General features: G+C 36.2%; 1 protein-coding gene across 5 annotated transcripts in view; it reads left to right on the top strand.

The window, feature by feature from the left end:
• Positions 1-13,165, top strand: part of LOC308339286 (UDP-glucuronosyltransferase 2A1) — a gene marked incomplete at its 5' end in the record, with an annotated part of 66,185 nt that overhangs the window by 37,425 nt on the left and 15,595 nt on the right. The window contains one exon of one of the 5 annotated variants that reach the window (XM_080797789.1): positions 728-1,479. The exons of the other annotated variants lie outside the window; for them this stretch is intronic. Coding sequence (XP_080653915.1) covers positions 735-1,479 — 745 coding nt within the window. Of the gene's footprint in view, positions 1-727; positions 1,480-13,165 lie in introns of those variants that run through there. 5 annotated transcript variants of the gene reach the window in all.

The following is a 13,165-nucleotide window of genomic DNA, read 5'->3' as shown; positions in this document are numbered from 1 at the left end:
AATGCATCCTACATCCTGAAGCTTTGTGTGATTTTTTTTTTTTCACGTTGGAGTGACAGCATCTTCTGGAGCCCTGAAATGCTGTACCTTAACATATTTAGCATATTCTTCCTGTCATTATGTGATGCGTGCATCTTATCTATGTACTAGCATGTGACCAACTTTATGTCAAGACCTGCATTTTTGTTTCCCCAAATTATCAGTCATCATGTTCCACAAGATATACCATATTATCTACTAGACTTAATTAAATGGGCTCTTCTTTTATATTTAAAAATTGTCAATTAAAAAATATATATTTTAGGGGAGCCTGGGTGGCTCAGTGGGTTAAAGCCTCTGGCTTCAGCTCAGGTCATGATCCCAGGGTCCTGGGATCCAGTCCCACATCGGGCTCTCTGCTCAGCTGCGAGCCTGCTTCCCTTCCTCTCTCTCTGCCTGCCTCTCAAATTAACTAAAAAATCTTTAATATATATATATATATATATATATATATGTATATTTTAATATATTTAAAACTAACTCCTAAAATACTGCAGTCATTTCCTCCAAAATATTTAAATATTTCACATCTCCTCCTGAACAAATATTCTATAGTACTGTGCCCTGTCAACAACATTGACAAAGTCCTCTATGCATAGTCATTTCCTAACTCTAGAAATTAATTTTTAACTTGATCTGTATCTAAATTGCGTCTTCCCTTCCATGCCCAGCAAACATTTAACCTCTGTAGAGCAATGTGTGAGGGAACTGCTGTCATGGTGTCTAAGAAATGGATTTCAGCAATTGTACTGCTGCAGCTCTGCTGTGCTAGCCGTGGATTTTGTGGGAAGGTCCTGGTGTGGCCCTGTGACATGAGCCATTGGCTCAATATGAGGATTACTCTGGAGAAGCTCACGGAAAGGGGCCATGAGGTGACTGTGTTGGTTTCTCCAGAGAGTTTCATCATTGACTACAGCAAGTCTTCCACATTGAAATTTGAGGTAATCCCTATATCACATAACAAAGAGGAGGCTGAAGAAACATTGAATGCTTTTTTAGACATGGCTGCTAATGTTATGCCAGCATTGTCACGATGGCAGTCAGCCATAAAACTGCAGGAATTCTTTGTTAACATAACTGGAATATTAAAACTTCAGTGTGAGAGTGTAGTCTACAACAAGTCATTCATGAAGAAACTCCAGGAAATCGACTACGACGTAATGGTCATAGATCCTGCATTACCCTGTGGAGAGCTGATTGCTGAGTTACTGAAAATCCCTTTTGTGTACACACTAAGGTTTTCTATAGCTGACACTGTGGAGAAATACTGTGGGAAACTTCCAGCTCCACTTTCCTATGTGCCTGTTTCCATGGCTGGACTAACAGACAGAATGACCTTTCTGCAAAGGGTAAAAAATGTAATGTTTTCCATCTTCATTAACTTCTGGATCCACCAACTGGACACTCAGGTTTGGGACCAGTTTTACAGTGAAGCATTAGGTAAGAGACAGCTTTTCATTGTAAAGTAGTTTTGTAAAGAAACTTAGGCAGTTTAAGAAAAGTCTAGGAAAATGTAAAGTCTTAAAAATTTCAGGCCCACATAAAACTTTATAGATGATGGCAATGAACTATTGTTATCAATAACTAATTGGGAGGGAGAGGCAAGAAAGATATTGTCATGTTCACCCTTTTTTTACAGTCATCTAACCATTTTGTAAGATACCTCAATACATAATAGACTTATCAAAGCAAAACAAAATATAAAACACATTAATAAATGCCAGTCCAATGGAAGATTATTTTTTAAAATCAGATATAGGATATCACAAATAAGTCTTGTATACTGAGTTTTCATAGCAGAGGAAATTTGACTTTTTATTAATCAAGAAAAGTGTGATGTTTGTTGTAAGAGTAAGATAATATCCTTACCTGATTCCAGTAATAAGCTGAAACCTGAACTACATTAGTGATGGGATTAACTTTGGCGTATGGTTTACTTGGAATTTTGACCCATGAATTTTGAGATTCATGGATTATTATTCAAAATGTATATTATTCTTCTGTTGGACCAGGGTCCCTGCCATTCTTATCTCTTTCACAAATGTGGGATGAAACTTCACTAAGTCTTATGTGAACTGTTTCATCATAGCTGGTCATACTGAAAAGTTTTCTAGATGTTTTATACTTCCTAAGGGAGTACTACACAGACACCTGAAAAATTAAATAGAAAACTAAAAAAGTTTATAGCTTGAGCTGTTGAAAGACAGCATTTTTTTTATTTCACTAATTATACAATACATATTCTATTTTTAATTGCTTGCTTTTTCTAATAAAGAATGGTTTTGCTTTGCAAGTTTTATATATATAACTCTCATTTGATTCCATCAACTGAGGCTGGCTTCTACTCCAACTGTTTTTGAGAATCATGAAGAAACATGAACTGACAAGCAAAAGTTGGGTATTAGAAATATTGACTAACTTAACTCCATGATTATATTAGTTTTCTGTCTGCCACAACTAAATACCACAGACTAAGTGTCATGAACAACAAAAATTTGTTTTCTCATAGTTCTGGATGCTAGAAGTCTAAGACCAAGGAATGTGTTGCCAGAGATGGCTGTTTCTCTGGAGGCCCATGCTTCTAGCTTGTACGTGGTCTCCCTTTCTTTCTCTCTCTCTCTCTCTCTCTCTTTTTTTTTTTTTTTTTTTGATATATCTTTTCATGGTCTTCCCTCTGTGGATGCATAAATCCAGTGTCTCTTCCTTTTCTTATGAGGAGACCAGTGATATTGGATTACGGCCTACTCTTAGGACCTCATTTGAATTTAAGAGTTTATGCTGACTTTAAAGGACCTATCTCAAAATATAACCAGATTTCAACATATGAATGTTAGAGGAACACAAGTCAATCCATAACACTGACTTTCCAATACATGCTTTGTTTCACAAGCTAATATTCAAAGGAATCCATTTTTAAAATCCTTAGCTTTATACATGATTTAAATTTATACTATTCTGATTTCACCATAAATAAATAAAGAACCAGGAAGCACTATCTGAGTGTAGGCAGTGTGTAGTGCTGTATGGATTTAAAGTAAAGAAGACAGGGTTTTGGCCTCAATTCTATTCTCAGAAATAAATGCAAGACATAGAAAGATAAATATATCCTAATAATTTGAGATGTTTCCCAGTTCTAATCAATAAATTTTCAGGCCATTTGAAATGGTATGCATAAATAGGGGAAAGTTATAAGATTCTGTATTTAAAAATATTATGAAATAAATATAGTCCTTAGGATCTATGGCAAATTTTTAATTCTATCATCATTAACAGGTTTGTTTGTTTGTTTGTTTGCTGTATGTACTTTTCTTGATTTTCAATCCTGCATTCCCACCTGTTCTTTATCAGGGAATTCTGAATCATCATGAGTATAACTTCATTCTCAATTTCATAATAAAAATAACTAATACAAATGGCTAAAAAATGTAAACAGAACAAAACTATATATAATGAATGATAATGGGCTTCATATTTCTCCTACATAAGTAATGTTAACTATGCTTGTATTTACATCAAGACATTGTCTATGCATCACTAAACGGAAGTATTTATAAAGAACTTTTTTCTTTGTCAATAAGAGGGATTACTAAATATTCATTTTTATTAATTATTTTTATTAATGTATAATGTATTATTTGCCCCAGGGGTACAGGTCTGTGAATAGTCAGGCTGACACACTTCACAGCACTCACCATATCACACACTCTCCCCAATGTCCATAACCCAACCACCCTATCCCTATCCCCCTACCTCCCAGCAACACTCAGTTTGTTTTGTGATATTAGGAGTCTCTTATGGTTTGTCTCCCTCCTGATCCCATCTTGTTTCATTTTATATTCCCTATCCCTCTAAAGCCCCACTCTGTCTCGCTAACTCCTCAAATCAGGGAGATCACATGAAAACTGTCTTTCTCTGGTTGACTTATTGCGTTCAGCATAATATCCTTTAGTTCCACCCATGTTGTTGCAAGTGCCAAGATTTCATTTCTTTTGATGGCTGCATAGTATTCCACTATACACACACACACACACACACACACACACACACACACATATATATGTATATATATATATATATATATATATACCACTTCTTCTTTATCCATCCATCTGTTGATGGACATCTAGGTTCTTTCCATAGTTTCGCTATTGTGGACATTGCTGCTATAAACATTCAGGTGCAAGTGCCCCCTTCAGATCACTACATTTGCATCTGTAGGGTAAATACCCAGTAGTGCAATTGCTGGGTCATAGGGTAGCTCTATTTTCTACTTTTTGAGGAACCTTCATACTGTTTTCCAGAGTGGTTGCACCAGCTTGCATTCCCACCAGCAGTGTAGGAGGGTTTCCCTTTCACTGCATCCTTGCCAACATCTGTCATTTCCTGACTTGTTAATTTTAGACATTCTGACTGGTGTGAGGTGGTATCTTCTTGTGATTTTGATTTGTATTTCCCTGATGCCAAGGATGTGGAGCACTTTTTCATGTGTCTGTTGGTCATCTAGATATCTTCTTTGCAGAAATGTCTGTTCATGTCCTCTGCCCTTTTCTTGATTGGATTATTTGTTCTTTGGGTGCTGAGTTTGATAAGTTCTTTATAGATTTTAGATACTAACCCTTTATCTGATATGTCATTTGCAAATATGTTTTCCCATTCTGTCAGTTGTCTTTCGGTTTTGTTGACTGCTTCCTGTGCTGTGAAAAAGCTTTTGACCTTGATGAAGTCCCAATAGTTCATTTTTGCCCTTGCTTCCCTTGCCTTTGGCGATGTTTCTAGGAAAATGTTGCTGTGGCTGAGGTCAAAGAAGTTGCTGCCTGTGTTCTCCTCAAGGATTTTGATGGATTCCTTTCTCACATTGAGGTCTTTCATCCATTTGAAGTCTATTTTTGTGTGTGGTGTAAGGAAATGGTCCAGTTTCATTCTTCTGCATGTGGCTGTCCAATTTTCCCAACACCATTTGTTGAAAAGACCCTCTTTTTTCCATTGGACATTCTTTCCTGCTTTGTCAAAGATTAGTTGAGCATAGAGGTGACGGTCCATTTCTGGGCTCCTTATTCTGTTCAATTGGTCTATGTGTCTGTTTTTGTGCCAGAACCATACTGTCTTGATGATGACAGCTTTGTAATAGAGCTTGAAGTCCGGAATTGTGATGCCACCAACTTTGGCGTTCTTTTTCAACATTCCTCTGGCTATTTGGGGTCTTTTATGATTCCATGTAAATTTTAGGGTTATTTGTTCCACTTCTTTGAAAAAAAAATGATGGCATTTTGATAGGGATTGCATTAAATGTGTAGATTACTTTAGGTAGCATAGACATTTTCACAATACTTCGTCTTACAATCCATGAGCGTAGGACATTTTTCCATTTCTTTGTGTCTTCCTCAGTTTCTTTCATGAGTACTTAATACTTTTCTGAGTACAGATTCTTTGCCTCTTTGGTTAGGTTTATTTCTAAGTATCTTATTGTTTTGGGTGCAATTGTAAATGGGATTGACTCCTTAATTTCTCTTTCTTCTGTCTTGCTGTTGGTATATAGAAATGCAACTGATTTCTGTGCATTGATTTTATATCCTGGCACTTGACTGAATTCCTGTATGAGTTCTAACAGTTCTGGAGTGGAGTCCTTTGGGTTTTCCACATAAAGTATCATATCATCTTCAAAGAGAGAGAGTTTGACTTCTTTTTTGCTGATTTGGCTGTCTTTAATTTCTTTTTCTTATCTGATTGCTGATGCTAGGACTTCTAGTACTATGTTGAATAGCAGTGGTGATACTGGACCTCTCTGCTATGTTCCTGACCTTAGCAGAAAAATTCTCAGTTTTTCCCCATTGAGAATGATATTCGCTATGAGTTTTTCATAGATGGCTTTGATGATATTGATGTATGTACCCTGTATCCCTACATGTTGAAGAGTTTTGATCAAGAAAGGATGCCCCACTGTCAAATGTTTTTTCAGCATCTATTGGGAGGATCATACAGTTTTTGTTTTTTCTTTTATTAATGTATTGTATCCTATTGACTGATTTGCAGATATTGAACCAAGCTTGCAGCCCAGGAATAAATCCCACTTGTCGTGGTGAATAATCCTTTTAATGTACTGTTGGATCCTATTGGCTAGTATTTTGATGAGAATTTACACATCTGTGTTCCTCAAGCATATTGGTCTGTAATTCTCCTTTTTGATGGGGTCTTTGGTTTTGGGGATCAAGGTAATGCTGGCCAAATAGAATGAGTTTGCAAGTTTTCTTTCCATTCTATTTTTTGGAAGAGTTTTGGGAGAATAGGTATTGATTCTTCTTTAAATGTTTAGTAGAATTCCCCTGGGAAACCCTCTGGCCCTGGGCTCTTGTTTGCTGGGAGATTTTTGATGACTACTTCAATCTCCTTACAGGTTATGTGTCTGTTAGGGTTTTCTATTTCTTCCTGGTTCAGTTTTGGTAGTTTATATGTCTCTAGGAAGGCATCCATTTCTTCCAGACTGTCAAATTTGCTGGCATATAGTTAGTTGCTCATAATATGCTCTTACAATTGCTTGTATTTCTTTGGTGTTGATTTTGGTCTCTCCTCTTTCATTCATGATTTTATTTATTTGCATCCTTTCCCTTTTCTTTTCAATAAGTGTGGCCAGGGTTATCAATCTTATTAATTCTTCCAAAGAACCAGCTCCTAAAGTCATTGATTTGTTCTGCTGTTCTTTTGGTTTCTATTTCATTGATTTCTGCTCTGGTCTTTACTATTTCTTTTCCCCACCTGGGTTTAGGCTTTCTTTATTGTTTTTTTGCCTGCTCCTTTAGGTGTAGGGTTAGGTTGTGTACTTGAGACCTTCCTTGTTTCTTGAGAAAGTTTTGTATCGCTATATACTTTTCTAAGGGACAACTTTGCTATGTCCCTAAGATTTTGAACAGTTTTGTTGTCATTTTCATTTGTTTCCATGAATTTTTTCAATTCTTCTTTAATTTCCTGGTTGGCCCATTCATTCTTTAGTAGAATGATCTTTAGCTCATGTATTTTAGTTTATTCCAGCTTTCCCCTTGTTATTGAGTTCTAGTTTCTGAGCATCATGGGATGAAAATATGCAGGGAATGATCCCAATCTTTTAGTACTGGTTGAGACCTTATTCGCGACCCAGGATGTGATCTGTTCTGGAGGATGTTCCATGCACTAAGGAACAATGTGTATTCTCTTGCTTTGGGATGCAGTGTTCTGAATATATCTGTAATGTCCATCTGGTCTAGTGTGTCATTGCAGGCCTTTATTTCCTTGTTGATCTTTTGCTTGGATGATCTGTCCATATCAGTGAGAGGGGTGCTAAAGTCCCCTACTATTATTGTATTATTGTTGATGTGTTTCTTTGATTTTGTTATTAATTGGTGTATATATTGGCTGCTCCCATGTTAGGGGCATAGATATTTAAAATTATTAGATCTTCTTGTTGCACAGACACTTTCAGTATGATATATTGTCCTTCCTCATCTCTTAATATAGTCTTTGGCTTAAAATTTAATTTATCTGATATAAGGATTGCTGTCCCAGCTTTCTTTTGATGTCCATTAGCATAGTAAATGGTTTTCCACCCCTCTCACTTTAAATCACTTTAAATCTGGAGGTGTCTTTAGGTCTAAATGAGTTTCTTGTAAACAGCATGTCGATGAGTTTCTTGTAAACAGCATGTCGATGGGTCTTGCTTTTTTATCCATTCTGATACCCTGCATTTAGCCCATTCACATTCAGGTTAACTATTGAAAGACATGAATTTAGTGCCATTGTATTGTCTATAAGGTGACTATTATTGTATACTGTCTCTGTTCCTTTCTGGTCTACTACTTTTAGGCCCTTTCTTTGCTTCAGGATCCCTTTCAATATTTCCTGTAGGGCTGGTTTGGTGTTTGCAATTTTTTAAAATTTTTGTTTGTCCTGGAAGCTTTTTATCTCTCCTTCTATTTTCAATGATAGCCTAGCTGGATATAGTATTCTTGCCTGCATGTTTTTCTCATTTAGTGCTCTGAATATATCATGCCAGTCTTTTCCTGCCTGCAAGGTCTCTGTGGATAGGTCTGCTGCCAATCTCATATTTCTGCCATTGTAAGTTACATACTTCTTGTCCCAAACTGCCTTCAGGATTTTCTCTTTATCACTAATACTTGTAAATTTCAGTATTAAATGATGGAGTATGGACCATTTTTGTTGATTTTGAGGGTGGGTTCTCTGTGTCTTCTGGTTTTTGATGCTTGTTCCCTTTGCCATATTAGGGAAATTCTCTACTATAATTTTCTCCAATATACCTTCTGCCCCCCTCTCTCTTTCTTCTTCTTCTGGAATCCCAATTATTCTAGTATTGTTTCATCTTATGATATCATTTATCTCTCAAATTCTCTCCTCATGGTCTAGTAGTTGTTTGTCTTTCTTTTGCTCAGCTTCTTTATTCTCTGTCATTTGTCTTCTATATCACTAATTCTCTCTTCTGCCTCATTTATCCTAGCAGTAAGAGCCTCCATTTTTTATTGCACCTCATTAATAGCTTTTTTAAAATTTCAACTTGGTTTGATTTCAGGTCTTTTATTTCTCAAGCAGGGGATTTTATTTCTCCAGACAGGGTTTCACTAATATATTCCATGCCTTTTTTGAGCCCAGCTAGCACCTTGAGAATCATCATTCTAAATTCTAGATCTGACATGTTACCAGTGTCTATATTGATTTGATTAGGTACTTAGCTGTTGGTACTGTCTCTTGTTCTTTTTTTTTTTGGTAATGAGTTTTTCCACCTTGTCATTTTGTCCAGATAAGAATGTATAAATGAGAGAATAAAATACTTAAAGGGTGGAAAAGACCCCTGAAAAATGTATGCTAACCAAAGAGAAGAGACCTCAAGTGGGGGGAGAAGAAATTTTAAAAAGAAATTTAAAAAAATTTAAAAATATATGTGTTAGACTGGTGAAGGAAAGAGAGTCACCCACTTGATTTTGGGTGTATTCTGGTATCTTAGAGGAAACTACCTCCCAAAATTTTAAAAAAAGAAAAACTTATGTATATACAAAAATAAAGATAAATATGATGAAGGGATGGAATATGACTGTAAAGATGAAAACTAAAAAAAAAAAAATTAAAAAAAAAACCTAATTGATATGTTAAGTTGCTTGGAAAAAGAAGAGAGAGAAAAAAAAAAGAGGAGATAATGTGCTCAGGCTGGAGACTAGAAAAAAGCCCTGTGCTCGATTTAGGGTATATTTTGATCTATTAGTAGAAATTGTATTCCAAAATTTTTTAGACAAAAAAAAAAAACTATATGTATACAAGAAAATAAGGTTAAATACAATGAAGGATAAAGTATGACTATAATAATAAAGGTTTAAAAAGTTTTTTTTAAAATTAAGGTGTTGTTAAGATGAACTAGTTAAAAAACATTAAAGGAGGAAAGAAGAAAAGTTAAAAAAAAGTTAGAATAAGAAAAAAATAAAGTGGAAAAAATTTAATTTAACTTTGCAAGGCTAAAGGATCTTGGGGAGAAAGCCATGAATTCCATGAATTGCTTTCCTCTAGCTCTGGAGTTGTGCTGTTCTCCTTGATCAGTGAGCTTGGTCTTGGCTGGATGTTCTTGCTGATCTTCTGGGGGAGGGTCCTGTTGCAGTGATTCTCAAGTGTCTTTGCCTGAGGTGGAATTGCATCACCCTTGCCAGGGTCCAGGCTAAGAAATCTGCTCGGATTCACTCTCGGGAGCTTTTGTTCCCTGAATGTTTTCTGTGGAGCTCTGGAGGACAGGAATGAAAATGGTGGCCTCCCAACCTCTGGCCCAGAGGAGCCAAAAGCTCAGGGCCCCACCCCTCAGAGAAAAGCGGTCAATCACTCCTGTCTCCCTGTTCTCCGGCTGCGCTCTGAGCTCACCTGGCCTGTGACTGAGTGTTTCTATCTCTGGTGCACCCTGTTTGGAGTCTCCAAACCCAGCAGATTCCTGCTATGCTGCTCCTCCAGAGGAGGAAGGTCAGTCTTCCAGATCCGCCACTTGTGGAGTCCCTGCTCAAAGAGCCGTGGTCCGAGTATGCAGAGGATCACAGTTTAAGGTAACCCTGAGCTGAGAGCTCACTCCTTGGCTCTATCTGTGTAGTGGGCTTCCCTGCTCTGATACCTGGGAGCTCTGTCACACTCAGACACCCTCGATCTTTCTGTCACCTGCGGGACCTGAGACCACCCTGTCCCCGTGAAGGCTCCACCTCTGCTTATCCTCTTGAGTAATGTCCCTCTTGAGTGAAACAGACTTCTAAAAGTTCTGATTTTGTGCTCCACTTCTCCACTGCTTGCTGGGAGCCGGCCCATCCCCCCATGGTCTATCTTCCCATTGCTTCAGATTCACTTCTCTGCAAGTCCAATCTTTCAGAAAGAGGTCAATTTTCTGTTCCTAGAATTGCTGCTCTTCTTCTCCTTGATATCCTGTTAAGTTTGTAGGTGTTCAGAATGGTTTGATAACTATCTAGCTGAACTCCTGTGACCTGATGTCATTTGTCTGCTACTTCTCTGTCATCTTGCCTCTTTCCCCTAAATATTCATTTTTGCCATTCTTTTCACCAAATCTAGATTTTACAAATTTCTAAAAAATACTTTGAAATTTACATTGTTCTTTACATTCACATAATAGTATTCATTTTAATGGATGTAACAAATCTTTGAACTAGTCTAGTCATTAGAGCTACTTGGGTTGTTCCAACTCTGGTATTACAAAACATGTTGTCCTACATTTTTTGCACTTATATCCTTGCCATAATGTTCTCTAAAACTGATGAATCATTTAGCCTTTATCCTCAGACTGTTCCTGAGGTGAATAGCAATTCCATTTTCTTTAGGTCTGTTTATCTTACTGACCTGTAACTAACACTTGAATATGTATTACAAATATATGCAAATACAAATACCTTGAAAAATTCAATTCCTTAAAAGACATCATCTGACAAATCTCATACAATAAGTAGACAATCTATAAAGACTTATATCTACTAAACTGAATTAATAATTACCCTTTCAAGACAGAAAGCATTGGGCTCAGATATGTTTGTTGGTGAACTCTACCAAATATTTAATAATGAAATTATACTAATTTTCTACAATCATTTTTAGGAGATAGAAGCAGAAAGAATACTTCTTAACTCATTCTATGGGACCAACATTACTCAAATATCAAAACCAGATGAATACATTACAATAAATGAAAAGTATAGACCAATATATCTCATAAACATAAATCCAAAAATCCTTAACAAAATGTTAACAAATTGAATCCAACAATGTGTATAAAAAATTATATACCACCATCAAGTAGGACTTATCTTGGGTATGCAAGAATGGTTCAACATTCAGTAATCTTGATTTTTACTTGATTTTACTGCTTAGATTCCCCCTCAGATGGGTCATTTTTATGTAAATACCTTGATATCAGTGGAAGGAGACCGATGGTCCATTAACCAACCTAAAACTGCAAGAAAACCTCTGTTTGCCTCTGCCAGCAGTAAGTGCTAAACACAGAATTGAGAGGTCATAGCTATCCTGAGCTTTAACTAATGTTTCAGAATGTTGCTGATGAATAAATTTGTCATTATTTGACAAAATCCAAAAACCACTCATGTTTAAAACTTTCAGTAACTTAGGCATAGAAAGGACCTTCTTCAACTTGATAAATTATATCCACAGCTAGAAAAACAAAACAAAACAAAAACCTATAGCTAGAAATACACAACGGAATAAAACAAAAAACCTACAGCTAAAATCGTCTTTAATAATGGGGCACAGAAAGCTTTTCTTCCAAGATTAGATAAAGGCAAGCTTTCATCTCTCTCTACACCTTGTCAGCATAATACTGAAAGTTCTAGCTAAGGGAATAAGACAAGAAAAGGAAATAATACAGAGGTCAAAATAGACTCAAACAAGATAGTCAATTGATAATAGATAGTCTTTTCAAGAAATGATGGTGGAACAACTGGACAGTCACATGCAAAAAAAGAATGAAGGTACAGACTTTGCACCTTTCACAAAATTTAACTAAAAATGAATCATAGATCTAAAGGTAAAATGCAAAACTATAAAATTCCTAGAAGATAACCAAGGGAAAACTCTAGATGATCTTGGGTATAATAATGACTTTTTATACACAACACCAAAGACACACAATAGAAATAATGAATATGCTGGACTTCACTAAAATTAAAAACTTCCACTGTATAAAGGACAATGTTAAGAAAATTTAAAGATAAGACATTGATAGACAGAACATATTTGCAAAAGGTGCATCTGATAAAAGACTGTTATCTAAAATATTTTTAAGGGTGCCTGAGTGGCTCAGTCAGTTAAGCAACTAACTCTTGATTTCAGCTCAAGTCATGATCTCAAGGTTGTGAGACTGAGTCCCGTGTCAGGCCCCACACTGGGCATAGAACCTGCTTAAGATTCTCTCTCTCTCTCTTTCTCTCTCCCTCTGATATGTGTGTGTGTGTGTGTGTGTGATCTTAAAACTCTGTAAGAAAACATATATCACCATCAAAAATGGGGCAAAGCCAGGCATCTCATCAAGGAATATATATAGTTGGCAAGCAAGCATACAAAAAGATGCTCTATATCATGTGTCATGAGGGAAATGTAAATTAAAATAATGAGTAACACTACACATCTGTTAGAATGGCCAAAATGCAGAATAGTGACAAATACTAAATGCTAGCAAGTTGTGGAAAAAGAACTCATTTACTGCTAATGAGAATGCAAAATGGTACAGCCATTTTGGAAGACATTTTGATGGTTTCTTACAAAACTAAGCATACTCTTACCATACTATCATAGTCATTGGTATTTACCCAAATGAGCTGAAAACTTATGTCCACAGAAAAATGAGCCCATGGATATTTATAGCAGTTTTACTCATATTTTCCCAAACTTGGAAGCAATCAAGATGTCTTTTGGTAGGTGAAGGGATAAACTGGTAGACCTACACAATGAAACATCACTCGATGCTGAGAATAAATGAGCTATCACACCATAAAAAGACATTGAAAACCTTAAATGCATATTACTAAGTGAAAGAATGCCATCTGAAAAGACTACTACTATATAAATCCAACTATATGACATTCTGGAAAAGGCAAATCTATGAAGA

The sequence above is a fragment of the Martes martes genome, assembly GCF_963455335.1.
Source record: "Martes martes genome assembly, chromosome: 2".
Taxonomy (NCBI): Eukaryota; Metazoa; Chordata; class Mammalia; order Carnivora; family Mustelidae; genus Martes; species Martes martes.
The sequence above is the reverse complement of the archived record's forward strand: the minus strand, read 5'-3'. Positions and strand labels throughout refer to the sequence as shown.